Source organism: Diplotaxodon limnothrissa, linkage group LG18 (genome assembly GCF_057381915.1).
Source record: "Diplotaxodon limnothrissa isolate DT_005_m linkage group LG18, D_limnothrissa_male_GT1.1, whole genome shotgun sequence".
In the NCBI taxonomy this organism is placed as follows: Eukaryota; Metazoa; Chordata; class Actinopteri; order Cichliformes; family Cichlidae; genus Diplotaxodon; species Diplotaxodon limnothrissa.
In genome coordinates this window covers 532,501-549,053 of record NC_140613.1, presented here as the reverse complement: position 1 = coordinate 549,053, position 16,553 = coordinate 532,501, and the positions used below count along the sequence as shown (strand labels likewise).

The 16,553-nt window shown below is 39.0% G+C and overlaps 1 protein-coding gene across 1 annotated transcript in view; it reads left to right on the top strand.

Annotated features, from left to right (window-relative positions):
- The first annotated feature begins 13,547 nt into the window (after positions 1-13,547).
- LOC146612705 (uncharacterized) overlaps positions 13,548-16,553 on the top strand; it is an 8,840-nt gene continuing 5,834 nt past the window's right edge. Inside the window, exons 1-5 of the mRNA XM_085377433.1 lie at positions 13,548-13,573; positions 14,250-14,343; positions 15,933-16,004; positions 16,162-16,257; positions 16,344-16,553. The exon at positions 16,344-16,553 is cut by the window's right edge and continues 11 nt beyond it. Of these exons, the coding sequence (XP_085233559.1) occupies positions 13,548-13,573; positions 14,250-14,343; positions 15,933-16,004; positions 16,162-16,257; positions 16,344-16,553 (498 nt within the window). The remainder of the gene's footprint in view (positions 13,574-14,249; positions 14,344-15,932; positions 16,005-16,161; positions 16,258-16,343) is intronic.

The window sequence follows — 16,553 nt, the reverse complement described above, 5'->3', positions numbered from 1 at the left end:
CCTGCTACGATTTTTGCTATTTTTAACTATTATACTTTTTAAAATATTAAGCTTTTTTCCTTTAATTTGTCCCATTGAAATGAATGGGAAACTTCAGCAATTCTGCTAAATTTTGCCTGTTTTTGAAACTTAACTACTTCCTCATATTTTCACCTAGAACAACCATTCAAATTTTAAAATGTTCACAAATTATTTGGCTATTCAGGTATGATTCAGCTTTTTCAAATCTTTTACTGTTTTACTTTTATGCCTCTTAAAGTTTTGAGTTGCAAAATTGTGATTTTTCACAAAATACATGCGTTGTTATGGTTGCTATGCTCTTGGCTTCCAGTGTGTCACTGAAGGTTTTGCAGTCTTCTCTTCATGTCCGAACAACTGTTTGCTACTTGCTCAATTTTCACTCAACTTCCACAAATTATACATCAAAACGTAGGTATTTTTGCTGGCTTTCAGAAAATGTCACCATCATTGTTGTGGGATTTATAGAATTTTTGCAAATCTCCTCAGACTAACACAAGGTCAGAAAACTCTCCATATAAAGTGAATGGAGAGCTTGTTCAAAATCACCGCTGGATTTCTGTAATGAGAGGCATATTCGAATCGTCATATCTCCTTAACGAAGCAAAGTTAAGACATGAGGCTTGTCCCCGAATATCTTCAGACACCCCTGACGCTCACAATTCAAGAATTTCTTTCTCACCTATTACCGTTCTGAAATGAGTTGGACTTGTTTGAGGGTAGGAAATTCGTCCTTCGCTCAGATTTCTTCAGATTTCAAACTGTGGAAATGAACCACTTTTTTCTCTCGTCATAACTTTTTGTTGGATTTCCACAGAGACCTGAAAATTTCCATGATTGTTCACCAAAGCCTGCTGTCTCTTACGGTGAAAGAATGATATCGATACTCCAAATAGATTTCGAGTTAGAAAGCGTTGTTTGAGGGCAAGTCAAGGCAGTTTTTGCTTCGCTCTACTCAGTTATGGTGCATTACAAGTCAAATATCTTTAATAATTCATATTTTAATGATAAATTGTAAACACTGGAAGATTCCCCCATCTCTTCTGAACAAAACGGTGTAAGAATGACCGCTCTAGCCCCTACGGTTTGGAAATTATGGTCATTTGTGTGAGGGGAGTCCTCACTATGAGAAATAGGCTGCAATAATCCTATGCCTCTCTGTGCTGCGTGTGTAAAAAGAGGCACATGTTTTGGCGGGAAAAAGTACACAGGCTCTCTGATTGGTGGATTCAAATTCAGCAGCTCCCAGGCTGACCTAGAAACTTACTTCTCTCTCCCTGTGCATTTTTATGCTGGTTTTTTCATTTAACAAGTATATTTGAGGGACCCTCAGCATGTTCAGCATTTTTTCAGCTGTCCATTTTGCTTTTCCAATTTTTCTGTTTAACTTATTACTATTGTGCTAAATCATACTGTTTCTGCTATTTCATAAGATTTGTGCTTAATATAGTATTTCTGCTTTTAATAGGATTTGTGCTTAATATAGTATTTCTGCTTTTTATAGAATTTGTGCTTAATATAGTATTTCTGCTTTTTATATGATTTGTGCTTAATATAGTATTTCTGCTAAATTATAGTATTTCTGCTTTTTATAGGATTTGTGCTAAAACATAGTATTTCTACTAAATGTAGTATTTATGCTTAATCATACTATTTCTGCTTTTTATAGGATTTGTGCTTAATATAGTATTTCTGCTTTTTATAGGATTTGTGCTAAAACATAGTATTTCTACTAAATGTAGTATTTATGCTTAATCATAGTATTTCTATATATTTCTGCCTGGTCCCCAGGCAGCCAATCCTCTGTGAGGACTTAGACATTCAAATTTTCAAATCAGGTCCTGCACGGTTTCCCAGCCAATCATATATGTGTCCTGAGGCATTCAAATTTGCATATTGGGGACTTCATGGCTTCTAAGCCAGCCAATCATATCTGAGGGCTGAGGAATTCAAATCCACAAATCAGGGCCTGCACAGCTTCCCAGCCAGCCAATCATGTATGTGGGCTCCAGGTATTCAAATTTGCATATTGGGGAATTCGTGGCTTCTAAGTCAACAAGTCATCCGTGTCATATATCTCTAAAAATTCATATTTTAATGATAAATTGTCAACACTTGAAGATTCCCCCATCTCTTCTGAACAAAACGGTGTAAGAATGACCGTTCTAGCTCCTACGGTTAGGAAATTATGGTCATTTGTTTGAGGGGAGTCGTCATTATGAGAAATAGACTGCAATGATCCTGTGTCTCTCTGTGCTGCGTGTGTAAAAAGGATGCACCTGTTTTGGAGGGAAAGAGTGCACAGGCTCTCTGATTGGTGGATTCAAATTCAGCAGCTCCCAGGCTGACCTAGAAACTCACTTTTCTCTCCCTGTGTGTGTGTGTGTGTGTGTGTGTGTGTGTGTGTGTGTGTGTGTGTGTGTGTGTGTGTGTGTGACAGAGAGAGAGAGAGAGAGAGAGAAAGGCTTTTAATGGGATGATCTCATTCTAAGATTCAAATTCAATATATTTAGACTGGTTGACTGAATTGGATCTTGTGTGTGTGTCTCTCTGTGCATGTGTGTTTTCTTATGTGTACATATTTGTGATTGTGTGGCTGTTATAGATTTTTTTGCTGATTTTTTTCATTTAACAAGTATAGTTGAGGGACCCTCAGCATGTTCAGCATTTTTTCAGCTGTCCATTTTGCTTTTCCAATTTTTCTGTTTAACTTATTACTATTGTGCTAAATCATACTGTTTCTGCTATTTCATAAGATTTGTGCTTAATATAGTATTTCTGCTTTTAATAGGATTTGTGCTTAATATAGTATTTCTGCTTTTTATAGAATTTGTGCTTAATATAGTATTTCTGCTTTTTATATGATTTGTGCTTAATATAGTATTTCTGCTAAATTATAGTATTTCTGCTTTTTATAGGATTTGTGCTAAAACATAGTATTTCTACTAAATGTAGTATTTATGCTTAATCATACTATTTCTGCTTTTTATAGGATTTGTGCTTAATATAGTATTTCTGCTAAATTATAGTATTTCTGCTTTTTATAGGATTTGTGCTAAAACATAGTATTTCTACTAAATGTAGTATTTATGCTTAATCATAGTATTTCTATATATTTCTGCCTGGTCCCCAGGCAGCCAATCCTCTGTGAGGACTTAGACATTCAAATTTTCAAATCAGGTCCTGCACGGTTTCCCAGCCAATCATATATGTGTCCTGAGGCATTCAAATTTGCATATTGGGGACTTCATGGCTTCTAAGCCAGCCAATCATATCTGAGGGCTGAGGAATTCAAATCCACAAATCAGGGCCTGCACAGCTTCCCAGCCAGCCAATCATGTATGTGGGCTCCAGGTATTCAAATTTGCATATTGGGGAATTCGTGGCTTCTAAGTCAACAAGTCATCCGTGTCATATATCTCTAAAAATTCATATTTTAATATTAAATTGTCAACACTTGAAGATTCCCCCATCTCTTCTGAACAAAACGGTGTAAGAATGACCGTTCTAGCCCCTACGGTTAGGAAATTACGGTCATTTGTTTGAGGGGAGTCGTCACTATGAGAAATAGACTGCAAAAATCCTGTGTCTCTCTGTGCTGCTGCGTGTGTAAACAGATGCACCTGTTTTGGTGGGGAAAAGTGCACAGCCTCTCTGATTGGTGGATTCAAATTCACCAGCTCCCAGGCTGACCTAGAAACTTACTTCTCTCTCCGTGTGTGTGTGTGTGTGTGTGTGTGTGTGTGTGTGTGTGTGTGTGTGTGTGTGTGTGTGTGTGTGACAGAGAGAGAGAGAGAGAGAAAGGCTTTTAATGGGATGATCTCATTCTAAGATTTAAATTCAATATATTTAGACTGGTTGACTGAATTGGATCTTGTGTGTGGGTCTCTCTGTGCATGTGTGTTTCCTCATGTGTACATATTTGTGATTGTGTGGCTGTAATAAATTTTTTTGCAGATTTTTGTCATTTAACAAGTATATTTGAGGGACCCTCAGCATGTTCAGCATTTTTTCAGCTGTCCATTTTGCTTTTCCAATTTTTCTGTTTAACTTATTACTATTGTGCTAAATCATACTATTTCTGCTATTTTATAAGATTTGTGCTTAATATAGTATTTCTGCTAAATGTAGTATTTATGCTTAATCATACTATTTCTGCTTTTCATAGTATTTGTGCTTAATATAGTATTTCTGCTAAATTTAGTATTTCTGATTAATTATAGTTTTTCTACTAAATCATAGTACAGTATTTCTGCTTTTTATGGGATTTGTGCTAAAACAAAGTATTTCTACTAAATGTAGTATTTGTGCTTAATCATACCATTTCTGCTTTTTATAGGATTTGTGCTTAATATAGTATTTCTGCTAAATTATAGTATTTCTGCCAAATTATAATATTTGTGCTAAAACATAGTCTCAATTTAAAATTACAATATTCATAGTTCATCACAGTGTCTCTGGTAAATCACAATATTTCTGCTCTGTTGTACTATTTTTCTAAATCATAGTGTTTCTGTAATGTTTAAGTATTTTTGGCTAAATATATTCTTTCTGTTATCTTATACTATTTCTCCTAAATTCTTGTATTTTTGAGAAGTTATCATGTTTCTGGTAAGTTACAATATTTCTGCTAAATTCTGCTATGCTATTGTATTTCTGCCAAGTATTATGTTTCCTCTAAGATATTGCAGTTCTGCTAAGTTATTCCATTTTAGCAAACTTCTTTTGCTTCTGCAAAGTTTTTACAATTTCTGCAACTTTTCAGCTTTTTCAGCTACTTTTTGCATACAGCTTCAGCTTTAAGCATCCACACTGCATTTTCGCAGGAAATGCAAATTTTTCTAGTTCTATTTTATTATTATTATCTATTCCGTACGTTTTTTGAAAGCCTACTCCTTCAAAACCGTTCAACTTAGAAAAACCATTCAAACACCGTTAGATTCCTATTCTTTTGGACAACACTGCTTCTATTTTTCATATTTTTAACATTTATATTTTTAATTTTATTCAACTTTATTCAACAAAAATTTATAATGTATTTCAATGGGGAGACCCTTCAAATCCTCATTCAACTTACTCATTTTTAAACTCTTACTACTTCCACATACATTGACATAGAGCCACCATTCAAACTTTAAAACGAAGACAAGACATTCAACTATTCAACTTGTATTTATCTTTTCAATATCTATTATACTTTTTCTTCAGTTCCAGTTTAAGTTTCATGATGTTTTTTCACCCGTTTCAGAGTTTATAATGGGTGTGTATGGGACGGAATGTTGGGGCTAGAGTGAGAGAGCTCAACTGCTAGAGTGAGAGGAGCAAAAAAATTAATCTTAAAATATTTTTTAAAACTGCTGCTGTGTCTACAGCGTTTGCTCTACAGCCACCATTTTACCCTCAAAACGTAGCCATCGCTGTCCTCTTTCATCCAATGTGTTTACTATTGTCCTAGGTGTTATGGTTCTTTCATAAATGTCACCAATGCACAGCCTCCTCCCTCCAACTCTTCCATAGACTCTAATGTTAAAATGGCTCAGAAGGTTCTTTTGAAAATCAGAAGAGCATGGTGTCTTTCCACTGTCACCACGTCCATATAATAAACTCCACAGGCATGAAAACTGAGAATTCAGTAGACTAGACATTGCTGTCGCTCACGGTGAAAGAATTTTGTCAATACGACTTGTACTTTTCATATGGGAACGATTTGTTTCGGCCTGACTTTTCTGTTCATTTTAAGCAGCAAAAGTGAGGTGCATGTCTGTGTCCGTGTGTATGGAGCCATTGGGTGCGGTCACTATAGCAACCAGGCTCACACCTGCCTGCTTAACGAGCTCTCTCTCTCACTCTGCCAAGATTCATCTTAAACACTTCTCTTTCAACTGCTGCTGTCTCCACAGTGTTACAGCCATCATTTTACCCTCAAAACGTCGCCATCGTTGTTCTCTTTCCAACATCTTGTCTTTCAAAGCTCAGAGATGTAAACTTTTTAAACTGTGTGGATCCAAGTGGAGGGATCACATTTTAGTCATTCAGTGATTCAAAGAATATGACCTTTTAATATTCTTTCAGATGTTTTCTGACTCTAAATGTTCTTTTCTCATTTCTTAGGTTTTTCTAATTTACATTTAAAACATTTTCAGCTTTTTTCCAACTTCTTCTTCTGTGTAACCTTCAGCTTTTAGCAGTTCAGCACCTTTGTTTTCAGGTTAAATTCGTTTTTTTTTTTGTTGTTTTTTTTAAATCTCATTCAATATTTTTAACTCAAAATTCAGCAATTAATTCATTTCAGTCCATACATTCAGATTCAAGCATTCACACTGCAGTTTCTTCAGAAAATGCACTTTCTAGTTATATTTTATTCTGTATTCCGTACGTTTTTTGTAAGCCTACTCCTTCAAAACCGTTCAACTTAGAAAAACCATTCAAACACCGTTAGATTCCTATTCTTTTGGACAACACTGCTTCTATTTTTCATATTTTTAACATTTATATTTTTAATTTTATTCAACTTTATTCAACAAAAATTTATAATGTATTTCAATGGGGAGACCCTTCAAATCCTCATTCAACTTACTCATTTTTAAACTCTTACTACTTCCACATACATTGACATAGAGCCACCATTCAAACTTTAAAACGAAGACAAGACATTCAACTATTCAACTTGTATTTATCTTTTCAATATCTATTATACTTTTTCTTCAGTTCCAGTTTAAGTTTCATGATGTTTTTTCACCCGTTTCAGAGTTTATAATGGGTGTGTATGGGACGGAATGTTGGGGCTAGAGTGAGGCAGCTCAACTGCTAGAGTGAGAGGAGCAAAAAAATTAATCTTAAAATCTTTTTTAAAACTGCTGCTGTGTCCGCAGCGTTTGCTCTACAGGTATGATTTTACCCTCAAAACGTAGCCATCGCTGTCCTCTTTCATCCAATGTGTTTACTATTGTCCTAGGTGTTATGGTTCTTTCGTAAATGTCACCAATGCACAGCCTCCTCCCTCCAACTCTTCCATAGACTCTAATGTTAAAATGGCTCAGAAGGTTCGTTTGAAAATCAGAAGAGCATGGTGTCTTTCCACTGTCACCACGTCCATATAATAAACTCCACAGGCATGAAAACTGAGAATTAGGTAGACTAGACATTGCTGTCACTCACGGTGAAAGAATTTTGTCAATACGACTTTTACTTTTCATTTGGGAACGATTTGTTTCGGCCTGACTTTTCTGTTCATTTTAAGCAGCAAAAGTGAGGCGCATGTCTGTGTACGTGTGTATGGAGCCATTGGGTGCGGTCACTATAGCAACCAGGCTCACACCTGCCTGCTTAACGAGCTCTGCCTGCCACTGTACCAAGATTCATCTTAAGCACTTCTCTTTCAACTGCTGCTGTGTCCACAGTGTTACAGCCATCATTTTACCCTCAAATTGTCGCCATTATTGTTCTCTTTCCAACACCGTATCTTTCAAAGCTCAGGCATTTAAACTTTTTAAACTGTGTGGATCAAAGTGGAGGGATCACATTTGAGTCATTCAGTGATTCAAAGAATATGACCTTTTAATATTCATTCAGATGTTTTCTGACTCTAAATGTTCTTTTCTCGTTTCTTAGGGTTTTCTAATTTACATTTAAAACATTTTCAGTTTTTTTCCAACTCCTTCTTCTGTGTAACCTTCAGCTTTTAGCAGTTCAGCACCTTTGTTTTCAGGTTAAATTCGTTTTTTTTTTTTGTTTTTTTTTAATCTCATTCAATATTTTTAACTCAAAATTCAGCAATTAATTCATTTCAGTGCATACATTCAGATTCAAGCATTCACACTGCAGTTTCTTCAGAAAATGCACTTTCTAGTTCTATTTTATTATTATCTATTCCGTACGTTTTTTGAAAGCCTACTCCTTCAAAACCGTTCAACTTAGAAAAACCATTCAAACACCGTTAGATTCCTATTCTTTTGGACAACATTGCTTCTATTTTTCTCATTTTTAACATTTATATTTTTAATTTTATTCAACTTTTTTCAACAAAAATTTATAATGTATTTCAATGGGGAGACCCTTCAAATTCTCATTCAACTTCCTCCTCTTTAAACTGTATCTACTTCCACATACATTGACATAGAGCCACCATTCAAACTTTAAAACGAAGACAAGACATTCAACTATTCAACTTGTATTTATCTTTTCAATATCTATTATACTTTTTCTTCAGTTCCAGTTTAAGTTTCATGATGTTTTTTCACCCGTTTCAGAGTTTATAATGGGTGTGTATGGGACGGAATGTTGGGGCTAGAGTGAGACAGCTCAACTGCTAGAGTGAGAGGAGCAAAAAAAATAATCTTAAAATCTTTTTTAAAACTGCTGCTGTGTCCGCAGCGTTTGCTCTACAGGTATGATTTTACCCTCAAAACGTAGCCATCGCTGTCCTCTTTCATCCAATGTGTTTACTATTGTCCTAGGTGTTATGGTTCTTTCGTAAATGTCACCAATGCACAGCCTCCTCCCTCCAACTCTTCCATAGACTCTAATGTTAAAATGGCTCAGAAGGTTCGTTTGAAAATCAGAAGAGCATGGTGTCTTTCCACTGTCACCACGTCCATATAATAAACTCCACAGGCATGAAAACTGAGAATTCAGTAGACTAGACATTGCTGTCACTCACGGTGAAAGAATTTTGTCAATACGACTTTTACTTTTCATTTGGGAACGATTTGTTTCGGCCTGACTTTTCTGTTCATTTTAAGCAGCAAAAGTGAGGCGCATGTCTGTGTACGTGTGTATGGAGCCATTGGGTGCGGTCACTATAGCAACCAGGCTCACACCTGCCTGCTTAACGAGCTCTGCCTGCCACTGTACCAAGATTCATCTTAAGCACTTCTCTTTCAACTGCTGCTGTGTCCACAGTGTTACAGCCATCATTTTACCCTCAAAACGTCACCATTATTGTTCTCTTTCCAACACCGTATCTTTCAAAGCTCAGGCATTTAAACTTTTTAAACTGTGTGGATCAAAGTGGAGGGATCACATTTGAGTCATTCAGTGATTCAAAGAATATGACCTTTTAATATTCTTTCAGATGTTTTCTGACTCTAAATGTTCTTTTCTCATTTCTTAGGGTTTTCTAATTTACATTTAAAACATTTTCAGTTTTTTTCCAACTCTTTCTTCTGTGTGACCTTCAGCTTTTAGCAGTTCAGCACCTTTGTTTTCAGGTTAAATTCGGTTTTTTTTTTGGTTTTTTTTAATCTCATTCAATATTTTTAACTCAAAATTCAGCAATTAATTCATTTCAGTGCATACATTCAGATTCAAGCATTCACACTGCAGTTTCTTCAGAAAATGCACTTTCTAGTTAGTAATATTAACATACAAACAAAATGCACCATATATTACAGATTCAGAGAATAAACATTCCTTACATATTAGCAACTTTCATACATAGTAAAAAGAAAATATAAAGATGGGGTCACATAATTTAACAGATTATTAACTCACTAAATCAAAATCTTCCACAAAGGAAACAAAAAAGCAGCCCTTTTCTTTTTAACTAAGGTCAAAGATTTAACCAACAGGTTTAAATCGTTTTTCCAGTAAGCTAGTGTTGGTTTGGTCTTTAAAAAACGACATTTATGTATAAACTGCTTACACAGGACTAATAACACATTAACACCATAATTAGCTTTCTTTTCTTTCAAAAACACTCCAAACATTATCATATTTAAGGTAAATGGGGTAATTTGAATCCCACTGGATAAAGCCAGGTATGAAAATCCAACCAAAATATTTGTATAAAATTGCACAAAAAGAATAGATGGTCCAAATCCTCCTCTTCTGTTTCACAAAATACACAATTACCCGTTTCTATTTTGAATCTAGCACCAAGGAGTCTATTTGTCGGGTAAATTTTATTCAAGATTTTAAATTGGACTTCTTTCCCTTTAGGAGGGATAGGGAAGGCGATATAATCAGTTCTTATTCTTTCGATTTCTTCCCTTTGGAAATCTTTTAATATGTAATTACGTCTAAGTAAATTTGGAGAATAAAGACTCCTTAGTGAAGATCTAAGAAACTTATTATTGCATTTAACATCACAAAATCGAATACCATCTATATATAATTGCCTTAACTTGGGGGAGATGTCAGAATATATTATATCATTTACAACTATGTTTTTAAGTGACAATGGAATGGATTTTATAACCCGATTAAATTAACTTTTAGAACATTGGATATTAAACTTTTGGCAAAAATCTTGATGTCCTAGAACATGTCCTTCCTCGTCTACAAAATGGGCAATTGCCCAAACACCTTTTGATAACCAATCTTGAATAAAAATAGATTTTCTGTTCATCAGTATATATCTATTGTTCCAAATTGGGCTACCATTTTCTGAACGCTGTAAACGGAAAAAGTCGTTTTTAAACTACATAAACAAGAATAAAACCTCCGTTGCTGCCATCACGGATGTGCTGAAGCATGTGAATGACCTCAGAGTGTCGCTAGCAGCAACTATCTTTAGTTCAATCGGACTCAGTTTTGTTGAATTGTTGTCATTATACAAAGAGACACAACAAAAGAACCAGCAGGGGTTTGTGTAATGATAGTCGCTATTAAAGAAGCTACCCACAGGGGGCGCCCAGGAATGTAAACGGGAGGTCTGGAAAATAAACAGCTAGCTGTAGCTAGCACAAGGAGCAGTTTTTGATGTTTTATTCTTAGATGAATAAGAACTTCACAGTTTGTGAATCTGAAAAGCTACTTCAGATATTCAGACCTAGCCAAAGACACCTCAGACACAGATTTACAGTCCCGGGAAAGCAAAATACACCTGTGGGGTCAAAGGTGAAGTTAGGCTCAGGGTGGATATGCCTTTATCAGACTCCCTGGGTGTGTCCCAATTCAGGGTCTGCACGCTTGAAGTACGCGCACTACGCGTATACATAAATGTAAATTTCAAAACTCAACCCCATCATTTAATTTGTTTTTGATTGAAATTGAATATTACTTAAACTCTCTTAAATTAACTTCCAATGAAAAAGGTTTATCATTGATTGAAATTCATTCAGAAATGTTCAACGAATGAGCTGTCACAACTTTCAAGTACAAAGTTGTTATGAAGTCTGTCACATTCCCCCTTTTTTCTTTTTTATCCTGTATTTATTTATCCTTCTTATTTCATTGTGCTGTATATTGTTACTCTTATTTTCCTTGTATGTCTACTGTACAAACTGAACTGGAATGACTGACTGTTCGCTTTATGATTTCAATAAAGTTTGGGGGAAAAATAAAAAAACCTCTGGCCGCTCCCGTCTGCCGTATTTTGCGGCAAAATTCTCCACACCCACCGCCGCGCTATGAATTGTGGGATATATGGGACCACGAAGCGTGCACCGGACCACGCTTGATATTTGGGGAAATCGACGGCGCATTTGGAGTATGCATTTGAAGCACACTTCGAATTGGGATCGCGTGGCGGTGACGTAACCGCACTCAAAATGTGTACTTCAAGCGTGCGGTCTCAGGGACACAGCCCTTGTAATCTCTCAGGTGTCAGGTGAAAGTTTCTGTCTCTAATGAAGGATCGTCTTGTTGCTGTTAGGCTACGTTCACACTGCAGGCGAAAGCGCATCAAATCCGATTTTTTTTTTACCCTATGCGACTCATATCCGATCCTGGTGTGACAGTGTGAACGGCGCAAATCCGATATTTTCAAATCCGATCTGGGTCACTTTCGTATGTGGTGCTGAATCCGATACATATCCGATGTTTCAGAAAGCGACTGCTGTTTGAACGGTCAAGTCGCATTAAATCCGCCTTTTACGTCACCGACACAAGACTGAAGCCAATTATCAGCGCCCGAGAAGACATCGCGAACGCTTCTTGGCCATCCAGTGTAGATGTCAGTGAAACTGTTGGGAAGACAACGTAAACATTTTATTTGTCCTGTATAATCTGCAGATTCTGACAGAAATCTGCAGCTATCCTTTGAAGCACCGCTCCTCTCTTAAACAGCAATAAGGATCATTATTAGGTTATTTACATTATTATGTAAATAACAAAATAACTTAAAGCAAAAATTGGGAAACGTGAAGTCCGAAGTCTTTATAATAAGGGCCATCAGTCAAACAATACTGTTGCTCTGGGTCTAAACAGAGCGCGTTGTGTGTGACGTCTTCTTTTGCGCATGCGGGCGCTTGAGCGTTCACACTAGAGCGCGTTTGCTGTCGCATTTTATTTGTAGTGTGAACAAGCAGACAAAAAAATCGGAATTGAGCATTAAGACCTGCAGTGTGAACGTAGCCTTAGAGATGTAACTTGCCACTACTGAGCTGTCATCTTCACCTTTAATGACATCCAGCATCCACCTGTAGAGAGGCGTGGTCAGAGTGAAGATGGGTGTTTTTATAGCATCATGTAAAAAAAAACAAACCTTGAACAGTCAGCGGGACAACAAAACAAAAGAAACCAGATTACATTTCAAAATGAGTTAGATTCAGTTTGGAGATTTCACTTCTTTGGTAATATTATTTAAATTTCAGCTTGTTGTTATCATGCTGATTGTTGTAATTCTGACTGTATCCGTACAAGAAAATAATAAAACAGACGGATCACAGAGAAAACAAAAAAAACCAGCAAAAATAAATACGTGAAATGAAGAAAAAGGACAACAAAATAAAATTAAAAATGAATGCATTTGCATGCAGGAGAGAGGAACAAGGGGTACATTAAAAAAAATTAAACCGCGATATTACGTCATCGAGGCCTCCCCAATCACAGAACGAGACTTCCAGTACTCTCACGTGATTCTCCTTCCAATTGTTGCCGGTAAGTTAACAGAAAAACGTTTTGTTTTGTTTTTTTTGACTAGTTAAAGGGAAAACCGTCTCAGACTGGACCGCTGCTGTACGGGACAGAGGGCCCAGAGAGGCACCGAGTTAAAGTTAAAGTTTCTCTGACACTTTAACGCGGTTTGAAGTCTCCATCCCGCGGCTCTCGGGTTAGCCCATTGCTAACGCTGCTAGCCTAACCGCCACCAACGGCCAGCCCCGTGAGGCTTTTACTTTGAAAGAGTCTAATTTTAAATGAATTTTAATTAAAATCTGCTAATTCAAGTCTGCGGAAATCTGTGGGAGAGAGCTCTGAATCATTTAAGGGAACAGTCAACAGGCAGCGCTGAAAGCGTTTGAACACATCAGTCTGCAGGTATTCAAAGGAAAACCATCAAACTACAGTCTCTTTTTAATTTAATCAAAAAAAGACATTGACATTAAAAAAAGAAAAAGACAGAAAAGTGAACACCGAGAAGAATCGAGTCTGATTCAGTTTATTAGAATTAATGAAGTTCACAAATATTAAAGACTGAATACTGAGGTGGAGATTTACTTGCATTAACTTGTCTTTTGTTACTGTATCTGAAATGAAACTGTGTGTGTGTGTGTGTGTGTGTGTGCGTGTGTGTGTGTGTGTGTGTGTGTGTGTGTGTGTGTGTGTGCGCGCGTGCAGGTCTTCGTGTTTCCCTCTGAGCAGCAGAGATGAGCAACAGGAGCAGCAGGTGCTGGTGAGAGTACACACACACACACACACACACACTGGCTGTTTCCACAGATTCAGTTATCGATCGTCCCATCGAACGATCGATAACTGAACAGCACTCCTGTGTTGCCTGTAGGGGGCAGACCTGGTTCTGCTCCTGCAGGGTCAGGTCAGAGAATCAGACTCCTCTGACCTCTGACCTCTGCCACGTTAGCTGACGTCACTCTTCTTCATCACTCTGGTGCTCAGTTTAAGCCTCGGCAGCTCCTCTTCATCCCTAAGCTGCTGCCCTGTGATTGGCTTTCTATATTTGCGCTGAGGAGCAGTTGAGCAGGTGTACTTGATAACGTGTCCTGGCGAGCATGCGCAGATTTCGTGTCTGTGTCTGATGTGATGTCACCGTGATGCGTTTTATCGGCTTGACGCTTCCAGGACCCGCCCCCTTCATCGGCCACAGTGCGTTCTGTCCCCACTGGCGTCTGACCTCACCTATTTAAAACACTTCCTGTGTCCAGTGGGCTCTTGCACGTCACCTGACATTGCAGCTGCTTTTATTTTGGTACATTTGTCATTGCCTCTCCCCAGTTCCCACCAGCAGGGGGCAGCAGGTCACACTGTAGAGAAGTTTACTGATTTTAATTCACTTGAAGTGTTATGCAGAGAGCTGCGTGCTGATTGGCTGCATGTGTGTTCTGTGTCAGTATGAAGGGTCGTTCCAGCTGTTGGGCACGTAACGGCCCGGGGGGTCGATTCTCCAGAGCCGCTCTACAGAAGCCTACCTGGACAAAAGACGAGGTAACACACGATGCAACACTCTGTGCACATCCTGTGTTCTTTCACAGTAAAAGCCCTCCAGCTGCACACTTTTATTATGAAGGCACAGGAATCTAAAGCTCTGAGTCAAACTGGGGGACGTACTCCAGGAAACAGGGTTAGCTAACAACTCTAAGATGAAGTGGTGGGTGGGTGTTACCATGGTAACAGACTGTGTGACCTAAGCTGCTCGCTGTTGTCTCGGACTCCTCATCGCATCTGGATCTACAACCAAAGGGTGGAGAGTCCCGGGTACGTGGGGCTCTCCACCCTCTTGGTGAATGTCAGGCACCAGCCTAAGCAGAGAAGCTAGACAAAATGAAATGGTCATAAACCGCACCTTTCTTATAAAAACCGACTGGAGGGCAGATCCAGTCTGTTGCTACGGGCAACTGATAACCATCAGTAAACTGTGCCTGTACCAAAATCGATCAAATGTTTTGTCCCGTTAAAGACGATCATGACGGTCAGCACTGACACGCCGTCATGTGATTAAAGTGGAGGCTCTGCTCTTTATTTACCCGTTGCCACGGTGAAGCTTCTCTGCTCGCGCTCACAGCTGACTCGGGGTTTGATGTCCCGCTTCCGCGTGTTTGACTTGTCCTGGTGTAAATCCAGCTTTAACCTCACACGCGTGTTAGCGGGTGAGCTGTGAAAGCTCGGGCTTTGGTCATTGTTTATCAAACGCAACGGTGCAGCCGATTGGCTCAGACCGACGTCGCACACTTTGACTGAGCATGCTCGGACGTAGGGCAGGGCGATATGGCCAAAAATATTTATCACGATATACATTTGAAAATTTGCGATAACGATATAATTGACACGAGACAAAATGCTTTACAACTCCACAAGTTTATTAGTGAAAAACCCATCAATGTATTTTCACTTCAACAAGCAGCTGTTTTTTATGTGCATTAAAATAAATATAAACATGTAACAGTGGAAATGCAAATTCGTGCTGACAGTTTAACTAAAAGGCATTTCCAGTGGAAACTGGCCGACGTATCCTCAGCATAACCATGTATAACATCCACAAAACTTAAAAAGAGGTCATACACACACAATACGGTAACATTATGTTGAAGCACAGTACGTATCACTCCGCGAGGCTCCGCCTACGATAGCCGTAATGCTCCCACAATCCATCAAGCGGTGCGGCTTCGTAGCTTAGCAAAGTCGTACTGAAACATTTTCGAGCGCCGTGCACATAAAATCGTTTCGAGGTCAGTAAACACAACCAGAGTTCATACATAAGGCACACGGGATTATAAGGGGCTCTGTCGACTTTCAGAAAAATCAAAGGATTGATTTTAAGTGCGCCGTATTTTCCAAACAACACGGTAATAACGGCGGCCCGCTCGTTTCATTCAACGATCCGCTTTCGCTCTTCTCATTCTGCGTCGCCGCCGTGTGCGTATGAAAACAAAGGCACTGCGCATGCGCGTTTTACCCATATTCTGTCGCCATCTTTCATTTTCCTATCGTTGCCCAACATTACACCGGTGTTACCGTGAACAGTATGATATGGCCCAGTGTGGAGGCGTTACCGAGCTACTGCTCTCCCTCCTCAGGACGAGAAGCTGCAGCGGCTGGTGAACGACCTCGGAGCAAACTGCTGGTCTTCAGTTTCCCTTCATTTCAGAGTGAGTAGTTTGATTTCAGGGTCACTCCGGTTAAACGACCTGTGACCACAGCCATGACCGGGGTGAGAGAGTAGTTCACAGACCGTTACAGTGAAGGTGAGGAAGCGCCTCGTGGCTCTGCAGTTTGAACATACGCCACCTTCTGTGTCTGCCTCAGGGTCAAAGGTCACCAGTGGAGTGTCAGCGGCGGTGGCATCAGATAAAGAATCCAGACCTGGTCAAAGGTCCGTGGACGAAGGAGGAGGATCACAGGGTGAGGACCGTCACATGAGCCCCCCTTAGAGTCAGAACCTCGTCGCATCCGTCATCGCTCATGCTCCGATGTCACTTCCTGTGCAGGTCAGAGAGCTGGTGCAGAAGTACGGCGTGAAACGCTGGTCGCTGGTCGCCAAACACCTGCACACCCGTAATGGGAAGCAGTGCCGCGAGCGCTGGCACAACCACCTAAACCCGACAGTGAAGAAGAGCAGCTGGACGCTGGACGAGGACCGCGTCATCTGCCAGGCGCACAGGCTGCTGGGAAACCGCTGGGCCGACATCTCCAAGCTG